This window comes from Centruroides vittatus, unplaced genomic scaffold (genome assembly GCF_030686945.1).
Source record: "Centruroides vittatus isolate TY-2023 unplaced genomic scaffold, ASM3068694v2 contig_1641, whole genome shotgun sequence".
Lineage (NCBI taxonomy): Eukaryota > Metazoa > Arthropoda > Arachnida > Scorpiones > Buthidae > Centruroides > Centruroides vittatus.
In genome coordinates this window covers 30,329-44,101 of record NW_027120998.1, presented here as the reverse complement: position 1 = coordinate 44,101, position 13,773 = coordinate 30,329, and the positions used below count along the sequence as shown (strand labels likewise).

Here is a 13,773-nt window from a genome sequence, read left to right as displayed (position 1 = left end):
TATGCACTTTTCTAACGAATCTACTCCTGATACATCTACAAATAGCACTTTGCAGATATTCTACACCATGAGTGGAATTTAATTCCTATTTATACTGATGGATCTAAATCAGATGACTACGTTGGCTCAGCGTTTGTTTGCCATGATGAAATCGTGGCAGAACAAATCGCACCGAATTTTTTTATTTTCACTGCAGAGCTGCAGGATATTTACCAATCGTCGAAGTATGTAATCAAAAAAGGTCATCGTTGCTGCGTGATTTACACTAACTCAGTTAGTGCCCTTTAGGCTTTGATCTCGTATAAACCTTGTTTTTCCTTTACACTGATTAAAATTCGTAAACTAATTAGCCATTTTTTGCGAGTAATTTCTCTGTAAAATTTTGTTGGGTCCCAAGCCATGTAGGTAAAGAGGAAATGAAGAAGCTGACGCAGCTGCAAAGTAAACAAGTTTTTCACAGCATACAATGCATATTGAAAGAGCCGCTTTGAAGCTAGTTGTTAAATTGGCATTTAGATTGCAAATTGTGAGGAACGAACAATTTCACAATAGAGTACACTAGATCAAACCTTTGATAGATGATCGGACACAATGAACAGTTTGATAAGATGAGGTTAATCTTACTCGTTTGAGTATTAAACATACTCGAGTAACTCATCAATTTCTTCTGAAGGGTGATGACCAGCCAGTTTGCTACTACTGCAACTGCTTTCTAAGTGTAAAACACGTACTGCGCGATTGCTCTGCCTTTGACACGAGGCATAGACAGTGTTTTGGAAATGCAAATCTGACAGAGATTAGGCCAGAGTCCAAATCTTGACAACTTACTAGACTTTCTGAAAGTCACTAATATGCGTAAAGAGAATTAATTATCTACTTATCTTTTACTTTCATGTATATTGTTGTTTGTTTATTTTTATTAGTGTATATACTCGTTAGTTTTCGTTGTTATTTTAAGTTATATATATATTAAGTTATTCAAATTGACCACTTGACATGGCTGAGCTTGGCCTATGTGGCCCTTGCACCAGAAAACACCAACCAACAAACCCAGCAAATTTCAGAAAATTTTGACAAGAAGTAAAGATGTTATTAAGCTTCAAATGGGGTAAATAAAATCGTCCTGCACACGCACACGCAATACACTAACATCTATTCATACACAAACTATATCAATTTATTTTCCATTTTTTGACATTTTCAGGTTCTCTGAGTTCGAAAATGTAAATATGTTCGAAGATAATTTGTTGTCCGATCGCTATGCTTATTCTCTTTTATACATAATAAATAGAAGATAGTAAAATCCCTCAAATAAATAACTATTACAATTTTCACAGCATATTAAAGTGTAAACCTGCTCTGCCGACATAAATCTAGACATTTCTTAGATAAATTATTTTATGTATATAAATAACAACTTTATCGATATAAAACAACACCCAATTATTCTTACGTCTTATCTATAATTCCTCAAAAATTTTTATTAGATTATTAAGTATGGAGTTTATTAACCGTGTTAAAGCCTTTATAACCACTTTACAGTCATCACAAAGTACACAAACTGACTTTTGAAACTACTTTGTGAATGACTATTATTTTGTTTTATTAAATTATAATAAGTAAAATGCTTACTGTATTTATTTTCTATATAATACTGGTAATTAACTTCTTATAATGCAACTCGAATATAATAATTTATTTTAGTTTACATATGAAATGTTATACAGAGAAAGGATTTCTTACCCTATAATAACAAAAAATCCAAATAATAACAAAAATTCAAGAATAACACGAAATACGTTTCCTTCGTTGTAAACGTATATCTCGTGTATTTTCTGCGTTTTAAACGTATTTCTGATCCGCATAAAACACATAAATACGTTCATGTACGTATCTCATAAGTACAAAACATACAAAATCCTTGTAATAAAGATGTTCAACATCTTACACATTAATTTGTACATGATAAAAGTAAGTCTGAGAAATATAGAAACTTCAAGAGGGCAGATAAAGATCAACAAAGTGTATGACATGCGATTACAAAAGGAACCGGTAAAGCAGAATATTTACATTAAAATATTTATGGAAAGTAAGTCGATGACACGTTAATGAAGTGAGAGAAGGCCCAGTCTTTTCTAGGTGGCATTAGGGTGGCTTATTAAAATAAATGAGAGAACTTTTCATAAATAAAGTATAATTTATGAATTCACTTTCATATTGTTACAAGGAGAAAGGGTAGGCCGTGGCACATATTGAATGACAGTATTGAACGAAGGACTAAAACTTGGTTAAAGCCAGTAAGACAGGTTTAGAACATTGTTTAGAAAAAAAAGCGATTGATGCCTCGTCGTATTACTCAAAATATGACAATTCTGCCAATATGACCTATACAAAAAAGTTTCTTGTGGAAGACAATACCATGATCGTTTAAAGAGTTCACATATCTACTGGCCACTTTATTAAGAGTAAACTAAATTATGGTATATCGAAAATCACATAAAAACACACCAGAACAGTTTTATCTATGTTCATTCTAATATAAAACGGTAAATATGAAACTGTTACCGTAGGGCCGGTATCTCTTTGATACCGCGTCAAAATAACACCACTGTATCTTTAAACTGATACAGAGAATTGTAAAATCGCGCGAGCGGTTACGTATAGGTTAGACCCGGAACAAAGTAAGTGGAGAGGATGGCGGAAGGAACGCACTCGGAGATTGTTATATATAAAAAAAAATACCTGTTCATTTACCTATATATCTAATTGGATAGAAAACGATTACTTTACAGAGAGATTAATAAGATACATGACTCACGATTGCGATCGTAAATTCTACACAGATTAGAGAAAGAGCGGGTAGGATAAATATCTCAAGATATATGCTGATCGTATCGGCGAACGTCTAATAAATGACATAATATCTTCGATTCTAGATTTCAGTCTAAATGTAAATTAATCTAATTGTCTTAGATTTCAATCCAATTGTACGCTAGTCCGAGGAGGATGAACAGAGGAGGAGGAGGAGCTTTACGACGATGGGTAAATCCGAACGGAAACACACACACACAGTCAAGTGACAACTGCTGTCTTACTCATCGTACACCCTTTTTATATGGAAAGGTGTTTTGCAGGCCTTTCCTTGATTTCGTCAGAGGAGATGATCTTCTTGGACCAATATAGTGATGGGTGACATATTTTGACGTAGTCATCACTGATGCAATATCGATCCTTTCGTCAAGTCAACCATGTATATTAAATTACATATTACTTTTTTTTTTCCTCCAGCGCCCGTAAATCTTGCACGTCGCCTTCTCTTGTTCTCCATTGTTACTTAAGACTTCTATTGATACTTAACACTTCCATTGTTGATGGAAGTGTTAAGACTTAATCCTGTCCCTCTCCCCCGTGGAGAAGAATTTCGAAAAATCCCTTCTTAGTGTGCGTTTTCGTAACGTTCCCTAACTGTGTACCAAATTTCAACGTTCAACTCCTAACCGTTTGGGCTCTGCGCTGATTATTATTATTATTATTATCAACTCGTCTCGATTATATGTATAGATATAATTGAATTTGTTATTTCAGATATATCCACGATTAAAATTCAAAAATGTTCAACTTTGTATACTGCAGTTTTGCAGAGGAATTGTGGAAATATTCGTGGTTTCTGGACATGTTTCAATGCATTAGTACAACGATTTTAAATAAACCGTATCTACTGATTTTAATTTTTGTTTTTATTTTTATTGTCTGCTCTTCCTTTTCAACTATTCACAAAGATGTCGTAAGTAAACATCGAGAAATTTAATTTTAAAATATTATTTTCATTATAACAGTAAAGTTTATCGATGCAGGATATAACAGATAGCCGTTATGACAATGGAGGTACGAATGCGAAAAAATCACATAGAAAACGAATGCAGTTATTAAGAGAAACAAATAGATTAAGAAGGTCGAAAGAATATCCTCCCGCATATCCAAATGGATGGATACCGTTATTCGAATCTAGAGATCTACCTGTTGGGAAGTGCAAGCCTGTTACTGCTTTAGGTAAGACATTAAAACTTCGCATTAGGCTATGTCGATTAAGAGTATTAGTAATTCTGAATAATGGGACGACGTACATTTGACTCTGTACATCATGGGTTTTGCTCCTGTACATCATACTTTTTCGTTAGCAATAGAATGTGCAAGTTACTAATGAACTGCTTTCACGGGAATGTTTCGAATCGAAATGAATTGACTTCCAGTTGAATTGGAACTTCTCGTGTAGGTAATCAAAGCCTACTTCAGCTCCGGTTTAACATATCTGATTTGGCATTTCATCTATCAAACTCTGTTCTGAAAATTAATTAAAGAAAAACCGAAACACACACGGATGACAGTTGGAATTTATAGGTCTACAATGTTGTCATATTGTAGCCCAACTATGTACCCAGCATTCGAACACTTGAAAATTAATCGATTACATACCAGACATAAAAATGTCTTTCACTTCTAACCAACAAACTATAGAACTCTTAATAGAAAAGTAATAGGGTGTATTTTAAACAAAAGAAAACACGAAGGTGTTACCAAAAAAAAAAAATCCACCGATTTAAAAGTTTAAAAAATAGTGAATTCTTATGAACTTATTTGCAGTAAATTTTTGGGATATTTGGAACTTAATCACATTTTCTTATGAAAAAATAATGTTTTAATAAAAAGTTTCATTCTGATTGTAACGTACTACGATTGTATTTTAAGGACCAGACAAGGCTGCTATCGGATTATGTTTAGAAATCACATTCGCCCTATGCAAGTCGCATTATATGTGCAAAGCGCCGTGTTTTTCCTGCATGTTAAAAAATTTGAAGGAAACAATCTCCGTTAATACACATTGTGATTACCAACTTGATTCGTATTCAAAAAAGCAATCTGTCCTTTGCCACCTTATAAATTGGGTATAAACACTCCTCCCATTTACTGCCTACGTGCAGTTTTTAGGCTCTTTATTTAAAACGTGCCAATAACATTTAACGTCGTCAGAGCCATTCGAATTAAATCCCCTTAGATCAGAGAAAAAACAGGATTTCAATTAATGGCCTTGTATACACTTCTGCAACTGGTTTCCTTGCCACTACATAACTGTTTTTCAATCTTGATTTTGCATTCAGTCTGTCCTATTTATTTGCTAATCAAGAATGTACTTTTGATTCGGCTTACACTTTCAGTAAGTTGGAAATTAATTAGAACTGAATTTGCAGTTACTTCACTTCTCATAACTTATAAGTAGCTTTGATTTAGCTTTGATTATCTTCTAAATGAGTTTTTTTTTTTTTTGTAATTCATACAACTTATTATTATTTTATTCACATTCTCATATTTTTTATAAAAGCTACAATCATACGGCGCGTGTTTTTGAAAATATAAAGCAAAATCTTTAAGATTTTCTACTTCTTGCAATCGATTACCTTTTAACATCATTATATTTCGTTTCAATACTTACATATAACTGTACTGTGCAAATAACTTTTTATTGAGGTCATTACAGTTTGAGCTCGAAATTTTTTTCGCATTTGTATTCTATAATCGACTAGCAGATAAGCCCGGCGTTGTTCGGGCAAAAAGTAATAGTAGCAAAGATTAATATTATTACATTATAGCTAGTCTTACCTGTTATGAAAGAATGCAAAAATTAGGCCCCCCCTGTTTTCAAACTAACTATAGAATCTTTAGATGGGTCTATAAATATCATCGATTTTCCGCAAAAAAACCGCACCTGCGCCTGTAAATCTTGCACACCGCATTCTCTTAACACTTTCATTGTTTAGATATAAACTTGTTTCATCCCCACGTAATACTCTACTAAAACGCAGTAAAAAACAAAAAACTGCATCTAAAATAGTACAGTAGAAGCCAGTTCCTTAGGATAAGCCTTAATTTTTCCTTTCTTCCCCTCGGGGAAATTTTAAAAAATCCTTTCTTAGTGTGCATTGTCGTAGCGTGTACTGCTTAACGCAGTCCAACATGCAAAAACCGCATCTAAAATACTACGGTAGAAACAGAGTTTTTCAGGATAACCTATAATCCTCTTCCTCTCCCCCGCGGGAGAGTTTGGAGAAATCCCTCTAAACGTTCTCGTGACATACCAAATTTCAACTTTCAACTTCTAACCTCTTGGGTTCTGCGCTGGGTCCACAACATTCGAGAGTATTCGAGAGGATACTGAAATGTCTCACAATGATCTGAGAACTTTCCAGAACAATTCGAAACTTTTTGAAATGTTGTGCAATGCTCTCGAACACTTTCGAATGTTCTGGACTGTTCTAGAAATTTCTAAAGGGCAAAACTTCCAGCCCTTATATCTTCAACAGCACGCCCGTCAGGTAAAAACAGGAACCTTCTTTATCGATAGGGGATAGAGGGCTACCACACCATATCAGTTTCTTGATCGTACGGGAAATCGGTTTTGAGTTTTAGCGGCACGCACATTGTACACTTACTTTTATAATATATATTGATTACTCATAAATAAATTAATTGTTGTTTCTGTTGAGTGCGAATCTTTATTTCAATTTAATACTTTCTAACGTATTGACATTTCGTAAACACGTAATGCTTGATTTTGATAAAAATAAGTAATAAAAACTGTTTGTAAAGTTTGGTGAGTGTTTGTACCATAATTACTTACTGCGTTAGTATAATTTTTACACGTATTTTTAGGCATACAGCTTACTTATTAAACTGTATGTTAATAAATGTGTAAATGTATTCATTGTAAAGATACATCATCTCTATTTACACGAGGTGCATTTATAAATCAATAATAATTCATTTGAAAAATTTATGATTAGAAATGATTTTAGTTACTTCACAGGTCAGCAATTTGTTGTATTTCGTGGAAAAACAGGAACATGTTTTGTTTTGGATGGTTATTGCCCTCATTTGGGCGCTCATTTAGGAACTGATGGCAAAGTTCACGAGGACTGCATCGAATGTCCTTTCCATGGATGGCGATTTGCTGGACAGGATGGTGCTTGTGTTAAAATACCTTACGCCGAAAAAAGTGAGGCCTATTAAAAATATGTTTATTTAATACAACTATGCTTATTCACGTGCATAATTGAGTTTTTTCGCATTGCAAGAAGATACGAATATGGTGCATTAGTTTTACTACGATGATTTAAATTAAATAAATTAATTTCTTAAACAAAAGTATTCGTGTAATTAATGCAGTTGTTTTACGGCAGAATTCTGAGAATAAAATGCAATGTAACGGTTTAATATGTCGTATCATATTGACATTATCAACATCGCTATTAAAGAGGCCGCGTTAAAGAGGCCGCATTAAACAGTCTGCAAATTGTATCTCACTGTAACTACGTGTTGTACGAATAGAAAGCATTGCAAAACGATTGATTGGGCTACACGGGGAAACAAGATAAATAGCACGCGAAGCAGCACACGGTTTCCACAAGCACTTTATAATTACACCAACCCCATAAATTACATGAGACAATTCTCAATGTAAGAAGTTGTTTAACTAAAATCGTTAGTACAGTCGAGGTCGGACTGATCTTCTTTACTTTAAAATATACGTATACTTATGTTAAAAAAATACTACAACATAGACAAATACATGTCATATTAAGACAAATACATAACAGGCACCTATTTAACTGCTACTCGCAAGTGTCATATGTGTAGTTCATGCTCTGCGACTAAATTGTAGCAACACAGTGATTAATTTACGCTTGGTTACACCGCAAGCAATGAAGTATATCGTATGGATTAAGTAGGAACTTCTTTCTAAAATGATAAACCGATATAATGTATAACGCTGCGAAGTGCGTACATAAAATACAGAATTTCGGTAGGATTTGCGATAAAAGAGTAGTCTTTTATCTGGGATGAGTAACTAGATATTTCTTCATTAGTGTAGCAGCTGTTCAGCATTTCTCGGGAAGGCTGGATTGCTGTTGTACACTTTAGTCCTGCGTTGAGTTGACATACTGAGTAGGAAAATTAAAATGAAAGATGCAAGATATGCTATGTGCAATTTACATTAGACGTTTTTATTGTCTTTGTCGATCTCTGCTGCTGATGGCATTGTCGTTACACATGTACTACAGCAAAATTTTTAACGGTTTTTGTATCAAATTATGCAGTGATTTTAATTATTATAATCAAACTCTTTTTCTGTTAAACTAAATCTTATAATAATTTTCCTTTGTTACTTTTGGGATCGACGAGTATAAAAATTTTAATTATTACTGCAAAAGTGCAATTCGATTTACACGTGAATCTTATTAAACAAATTAATCGATTATATTATACACTTTACACTGGAACTAATGCATTGTATACTTATACTTTTCCAATGCTGGAAAAATATCTTGTTTATTTATAGTAATATTTAAAAAACACACTGTAATAAATGTATTTAAATTTAGTTCCAAAAGTGGCTAAAATAAAAACTTGGGAATCCATCGAACAAAACGGATTTATTTACGTGTGGTATCATGCAGAAAACGAACCTCCTCTGTGGAAACCACCAGTTGTACCAGAAATAGAGAATCGACTAATGCAGTATATAGGTCGTAGTGAACACGTTGCAAATTGCCACATTCAGGTATTTATAACTAACACCATGCCAAATGAATAAATGTATTATTTATGGTTTTTATTTATATACTGCAGGAAATTGCGGAAAATGTAGCAGATTTCGCTCATTTAGATTGCGTTCACAAATATGGCATGTCGAACAAAATTACTCTTCATCCAGAAAATTGGCTGAGATTTCTTCAGTTCATAAACAAATTGTCCGTCGTTTCGGAATGTGAAGGAACTTCTTACTGTGTTAAATATAAAGGCACAATGGCTATAAAATTGTTCGGAATATCTTTACTACAATCATCCTTCGAATTTGAACAGGTAATTAATCAATAACAAAATAAACGTGTTTAGTTTCACACTACGGTGAAGAATATCTTAAAGAAACTTCACAACTAAATACATGCGTTAGAATTTCGAAGATAACTTTCGTTTATGTTTACGACATTGCCCAAAATGAATTATTGATTTTATGAATCAAAATTAATAATGCGAAAGTATTCTGTATTGACAGAAATAATTCTGCTATTTAGTAAATTTATTCTCAACGCATACGTCATATTCAGAATATAGGCAGCTGTTTTTCCAAATTACAGAACACGTTTAAATGAATACAAAACAAAATATTTTCGCATTTTTCATAAGAACACTCTGAATTATTTTTCTTGTGTTTGTTTGAGTTTCAATGCATTTCATTTTCTTAATATATTTTGTATACTATTGTGGGTACCGAGGAGGGTCGTCGAGGTTAAACCTCTGTTTAATTTCGGCAACAAGTCGGAGGGACTTGCCCACTTGTCAGAAATGGCTTAATTTGTCGGTAGTGATCCCGTAGGGACGGGACTGCTTTTTATCTGGTCGAGTGTAGGAGGAAAAGTGGAGTCGTGGTAAGACGATAAGCGAATATTCGAGCAAACAAGACACCATTTAACAGGTTAACAACGATTCAATGGAAAACAAAATATACGTTACAAAAATCTGACATAAAAGGGGTGACATATAATAAGCTATATATCCCTATCACGCGACGGGAGAGAGAGAGAGTTCACATAAGTGGGTTCCATACCTCTGGGACAATCAGTAATTCAAAGATGCTGTTCGTCACGATGATCGAAGATTCCTTTCTTTAGAAGGTTCGATAGCACTTACGGCACAATAGTCAAATATCTTTTCGCGACTCGATCTTAATCGATGAAAGACCCCCACCCAGAGGGAAAAAGGGAGCCTCTTATATATCTCTTTCTGCTGGGAATTTTGGTCACGTGCAGGTGCTTAGGCCATAGGTGTTCCCGGGATTAGAAACAATACGGCGAATTCGGACGCTAACTATAAACTTAAGTTGCAAGATGATCTGTACGCAGCATAAGAACAATGGATAGTTGATAGTTATACGGCCGAGGACGCATATTTTCTCGTCCGGGACCGTTTTTAGGCAGGCTGTTTACATCCAAGTCAGTTTTTTGACGGGATGTTTATAATAAAAGAATTTTCGATTCGATATAAGGATTCATTTTACTAAAATTCGTATTATATTCGGATTATATCCGGATATAAGAAAGGGGTAATTATTAATTCGAATATAATATATTACAACTTTCGTTCCAGGGGATTTCCAGATCTCACACTATTATACAAAATCGGATTTTAAAATAGAAGAAAGACACAAAATAGGAAGTGCAAAAACATTATTGAAATATTGTAGCAGTACGAAATCATGATCAAACAGTCTCAGGTAAAAATAGTAAAAAACAATGGCCGACAGAATTACATTTCATCGTAGAAATAAATATAAAATACAACGTTTAACATAGGTAAATACATTTACAGTACATACATATAAAATTTAAATCGTATAAAAAACCAAGTAAAATTCAGAAAGTCGTAAACTATAATTCAAATACTCCAGAATATATGAAAGAAAACATATTCAATATGGAATATGAAAGAAATCATAAGCAGAACGAGCACAATACGAAACAGAAGCAAATATATCAAAGATTTAAACACAAAATTTCAACTAATCGGCTATTCAAACAGGGTAATATAAAATGGGAAAAGAAAATCAGGATTAGGAATAACCAAACTAAGCCAAGAAACAAGAACGCAGACATAAAATATATAGCTTTCCCTTAAATCAAAGGTTTCTAAGAACAAATAAATAAAGACCTCAACATAGTGAATATAAAACTCGCTTCGACCTACGAAAAATTACGGAAAAGAATACAAAAAATCAATCATTAACCAAACAACAGGATAACAAAGATATATAGTACGAAAAATGCAGTCTATTCAATACCGTGTAACTGCAAGAACCCTAAAAACTACGTAGGTGAAACAAAAAGAAAAGTAAAAACGCGCCTAACGGAACACATTGCAGATCTGAAGTATGAAAGTATAAATTCGGCTTTCTACGAACACTGTACGATAAATAACTGTAATATAAACAAAGAAAAAGTAAAAATCTTACACAAAGAAACCAATTAATATTAACGGAAATTCAAAGAAAGTTATAAAAGAATGAAAAGTCAAACCAATAACATCAATAAAAGCATAAATGTTAAAATCCGTAATAATTGGTTAAAATTATTGTAATAACATATAATGACAATAATTACGACAATACTGTTAGTAATAATTAGAACATTTTAATAACAATTAAAAATATCGAATTATAGAATAACCTTTTCTTTTAGCGAAATGTCAATATGCCAACCAGATTAAAAAACATTCCACGAGCACAGACGACACGAGTTTACTCTGGTTGATGTTTAATGTCAAACCATGGAGTCTGTACTGTCATAGTTATTTGAAATTGTAAATACATTTTAAACTGCAAAGGTATTTTTAAATAATGTTTCACCTGTAAAAAAGTAATTTTTAAGCGGAATGTGTCAACGCCACCTGAAAAAAATCCCACAAGTCATGGTATGTCGTAACTTGTCAGAATAGAACATTGTAATATGTGAATTTATAATGTGTCTTATTGTGCAGCCGACGGAACAAATGCCTTCGCGCGAAACGCGTATCTTCATGTAGAAAATCCACAATAAAGATAATGTAGAAATGCCTTGTGTCAATTAATAAACGTAATTGTGATGATAAAAAAACAATAAAAAGAAGACAGAGTGTCGGAGTACATAACTATAGTAATAATAAATTACTCGCTACAACGCAAAAGTTTTTAATACGTGTAATAATGAGCAATTTTTATAAAACGATCGGTTGTGTATTATCATCAGATATGCTTAATTTTTCAGATTGGCCCTGCAATTGCTGTTTTTACCTTCAAAGGTTCATTTGGCAACAAAACCGTGTATGGCGTTATACCGGAAGGACCCTTTCGACAGAGAGCCATCCGACATTATTACGCTCCTTCTCGATTTGCAGCCATAATTAATTATATATTTTTTTATTCTGAACGTTGTATGGTGAAAGTCTATCTTCACAATCACAGAAATTTGAAAATATACGTGAAATAGGTGTACTAATAATTTGTAATATTTATTTTAATAGTTTGAACGGGACGTCCGCTTATGGAATTACAAAATGTATTTGAAGAATCCAATTTATATAAAAGAAGATAGGCAAATTGCGAGATTCAGAAAATGGTACTCTCAGTTTTACAGCGAAAATAGCCCGAAGATTGAAAAACAAGATCTTAATTGGTGATTGGAAGTAATTTTATAGCTTATAGAGTTTTCGGCCGAAATTCATACATTTGTTAAATTTCAGCTGTTCTTAATCATAATTGACTTTAAATTGTAATTTATAGTATACAATATTGATTGATTACTGTAAAATTTCGTCTAAGTATCGATTTATTGTCAAATATGTAATTTCTTTATTGTATTTTAATAATTAAATCTTTGTTTAAACAACGAAATATAAAACAATGATGATAGTGTGTTTTATTGATTGTTGCTTCTGTTGACAATTTTTAAAACATTTTGCAAATTAATATCAAAATTTCTTTGAAAGTTTAATGACAACAGAAAGGAATTTTATTTTTCATTTAGCGTGAAGCTTAAACTGCTATAGCATAATAAGCAGCACTAAATAGCAAAAAAAAAAAAATAAATAAAAAAATAAAAATAAAAATCAAATTGTTAAAAATTTCTTGGTATTCTTAAATACGTTAAGTTAGCATTGTTGCGAAATAACAAAATCATTTAAAAGTTTTTCCAATAATAGCAGTAAATGAACAATAAAGGTTGCTTAGCCAACCACTGGCCAACTGGTTCTGTTCTCTAAACAGGAATTGTGGGTTTCCTCCTCGCCAGAACAATATTAGCATTTCACTGATCGATTGTCTATCACGTGATGTGAGGTTTTGAAATTATATTTAATGTATAAATTGACGCTATCCTAATAATTTATATATAGAATATTTATAAAATAATGTCCTGTTTTACTTTTTGGATCTTATGTATACAGCGTCAGAACGTTCTGCCTGTTATCAAAGGCGTTTGAAGTGGACTGATCCAATTTCTGGCATAATAAGGGTGAAAAATTGGTAGAGAGAGACTTTTTCCAGCTTGACTGTAGGCTGTATGCTAACAATACTAATTGCTCATAACTTGTCTAATACTGAATGCGTTGTGTCAGCCGTTTTTATTTTAACAAATTGTAAAGTTACGGCCACTGGTTACCAGAAATTATGACTGTATGATTTATTTTTATACTTTTCTTCTTTATAGTGTTTTATTTTCGGTTTTTTCTGAAATTAGATACAATACAGCTTAAAAATACACATATCAAGTTTCATTTGCAAAATTATCGCAACTGTAAATAATTGACATTGGTTCCTTTGTAATGGGAGAGAAATAGATCGTGTGTCAATGTCGAGTGTTAAGTGTATATTGTTTTTTTGGTAAGCTGAGTAGAGTGGGAGAAGTCACATTTATTTCTATAATAAACCAGGAAGTGTTTTATTACCGTATAAACAAAAGCTCTTCATATCAGTTGTTATTCATAGTTACGGCAGATAAGTAGATCATGAGTTAAGGTCAGGTTAGCGATAGTTTACTAAGCTTGCGAATGTCATCTGATCTACCCCACTCCCCACCGTTAATGACAACAACGTTCTAAGTGTCTTATCACTCTGTAAACAAAAACTCTTTTCCCTGTTAAAAGTGGGTCAGATGCCAAGGTTATTGTTTAATTGTATTGAAAAAAATG

The 13,773-nt window shown here is 32.8% G+C and overlaps 1 protein-coding gene across 1 annotated transcript; it reads left to right on the top strand.

The window, feature by feature from the left end:
• Positions 1-3,848: 3,848 nt before the first annotated feature.
• On the top strand, positions 3,849-12,291 carry LOC136968861 (cholesterol 7-desaturase nvd-like). Its single transcript, XM_067262911.1, has 6 exons — positions 3,849-4,050; positions 6,860-7,048; positions 8,436-8,614; positions 8,683-8,737; positions 11,929-12,023; positions 12,109-12,291. Exons 1-6 carry the CDS (start codon positions 3,849-3,851, stop codon positions 12,262-12,264), a joined length of 876 nt encoding a protein of 291 aa, XP_067119012.1. The 3' UTR covers positions 12,265-12,291.
• The last annotated feature ends 1,482 nt before the right edge of the window (positions 12,292-13,773 follow it).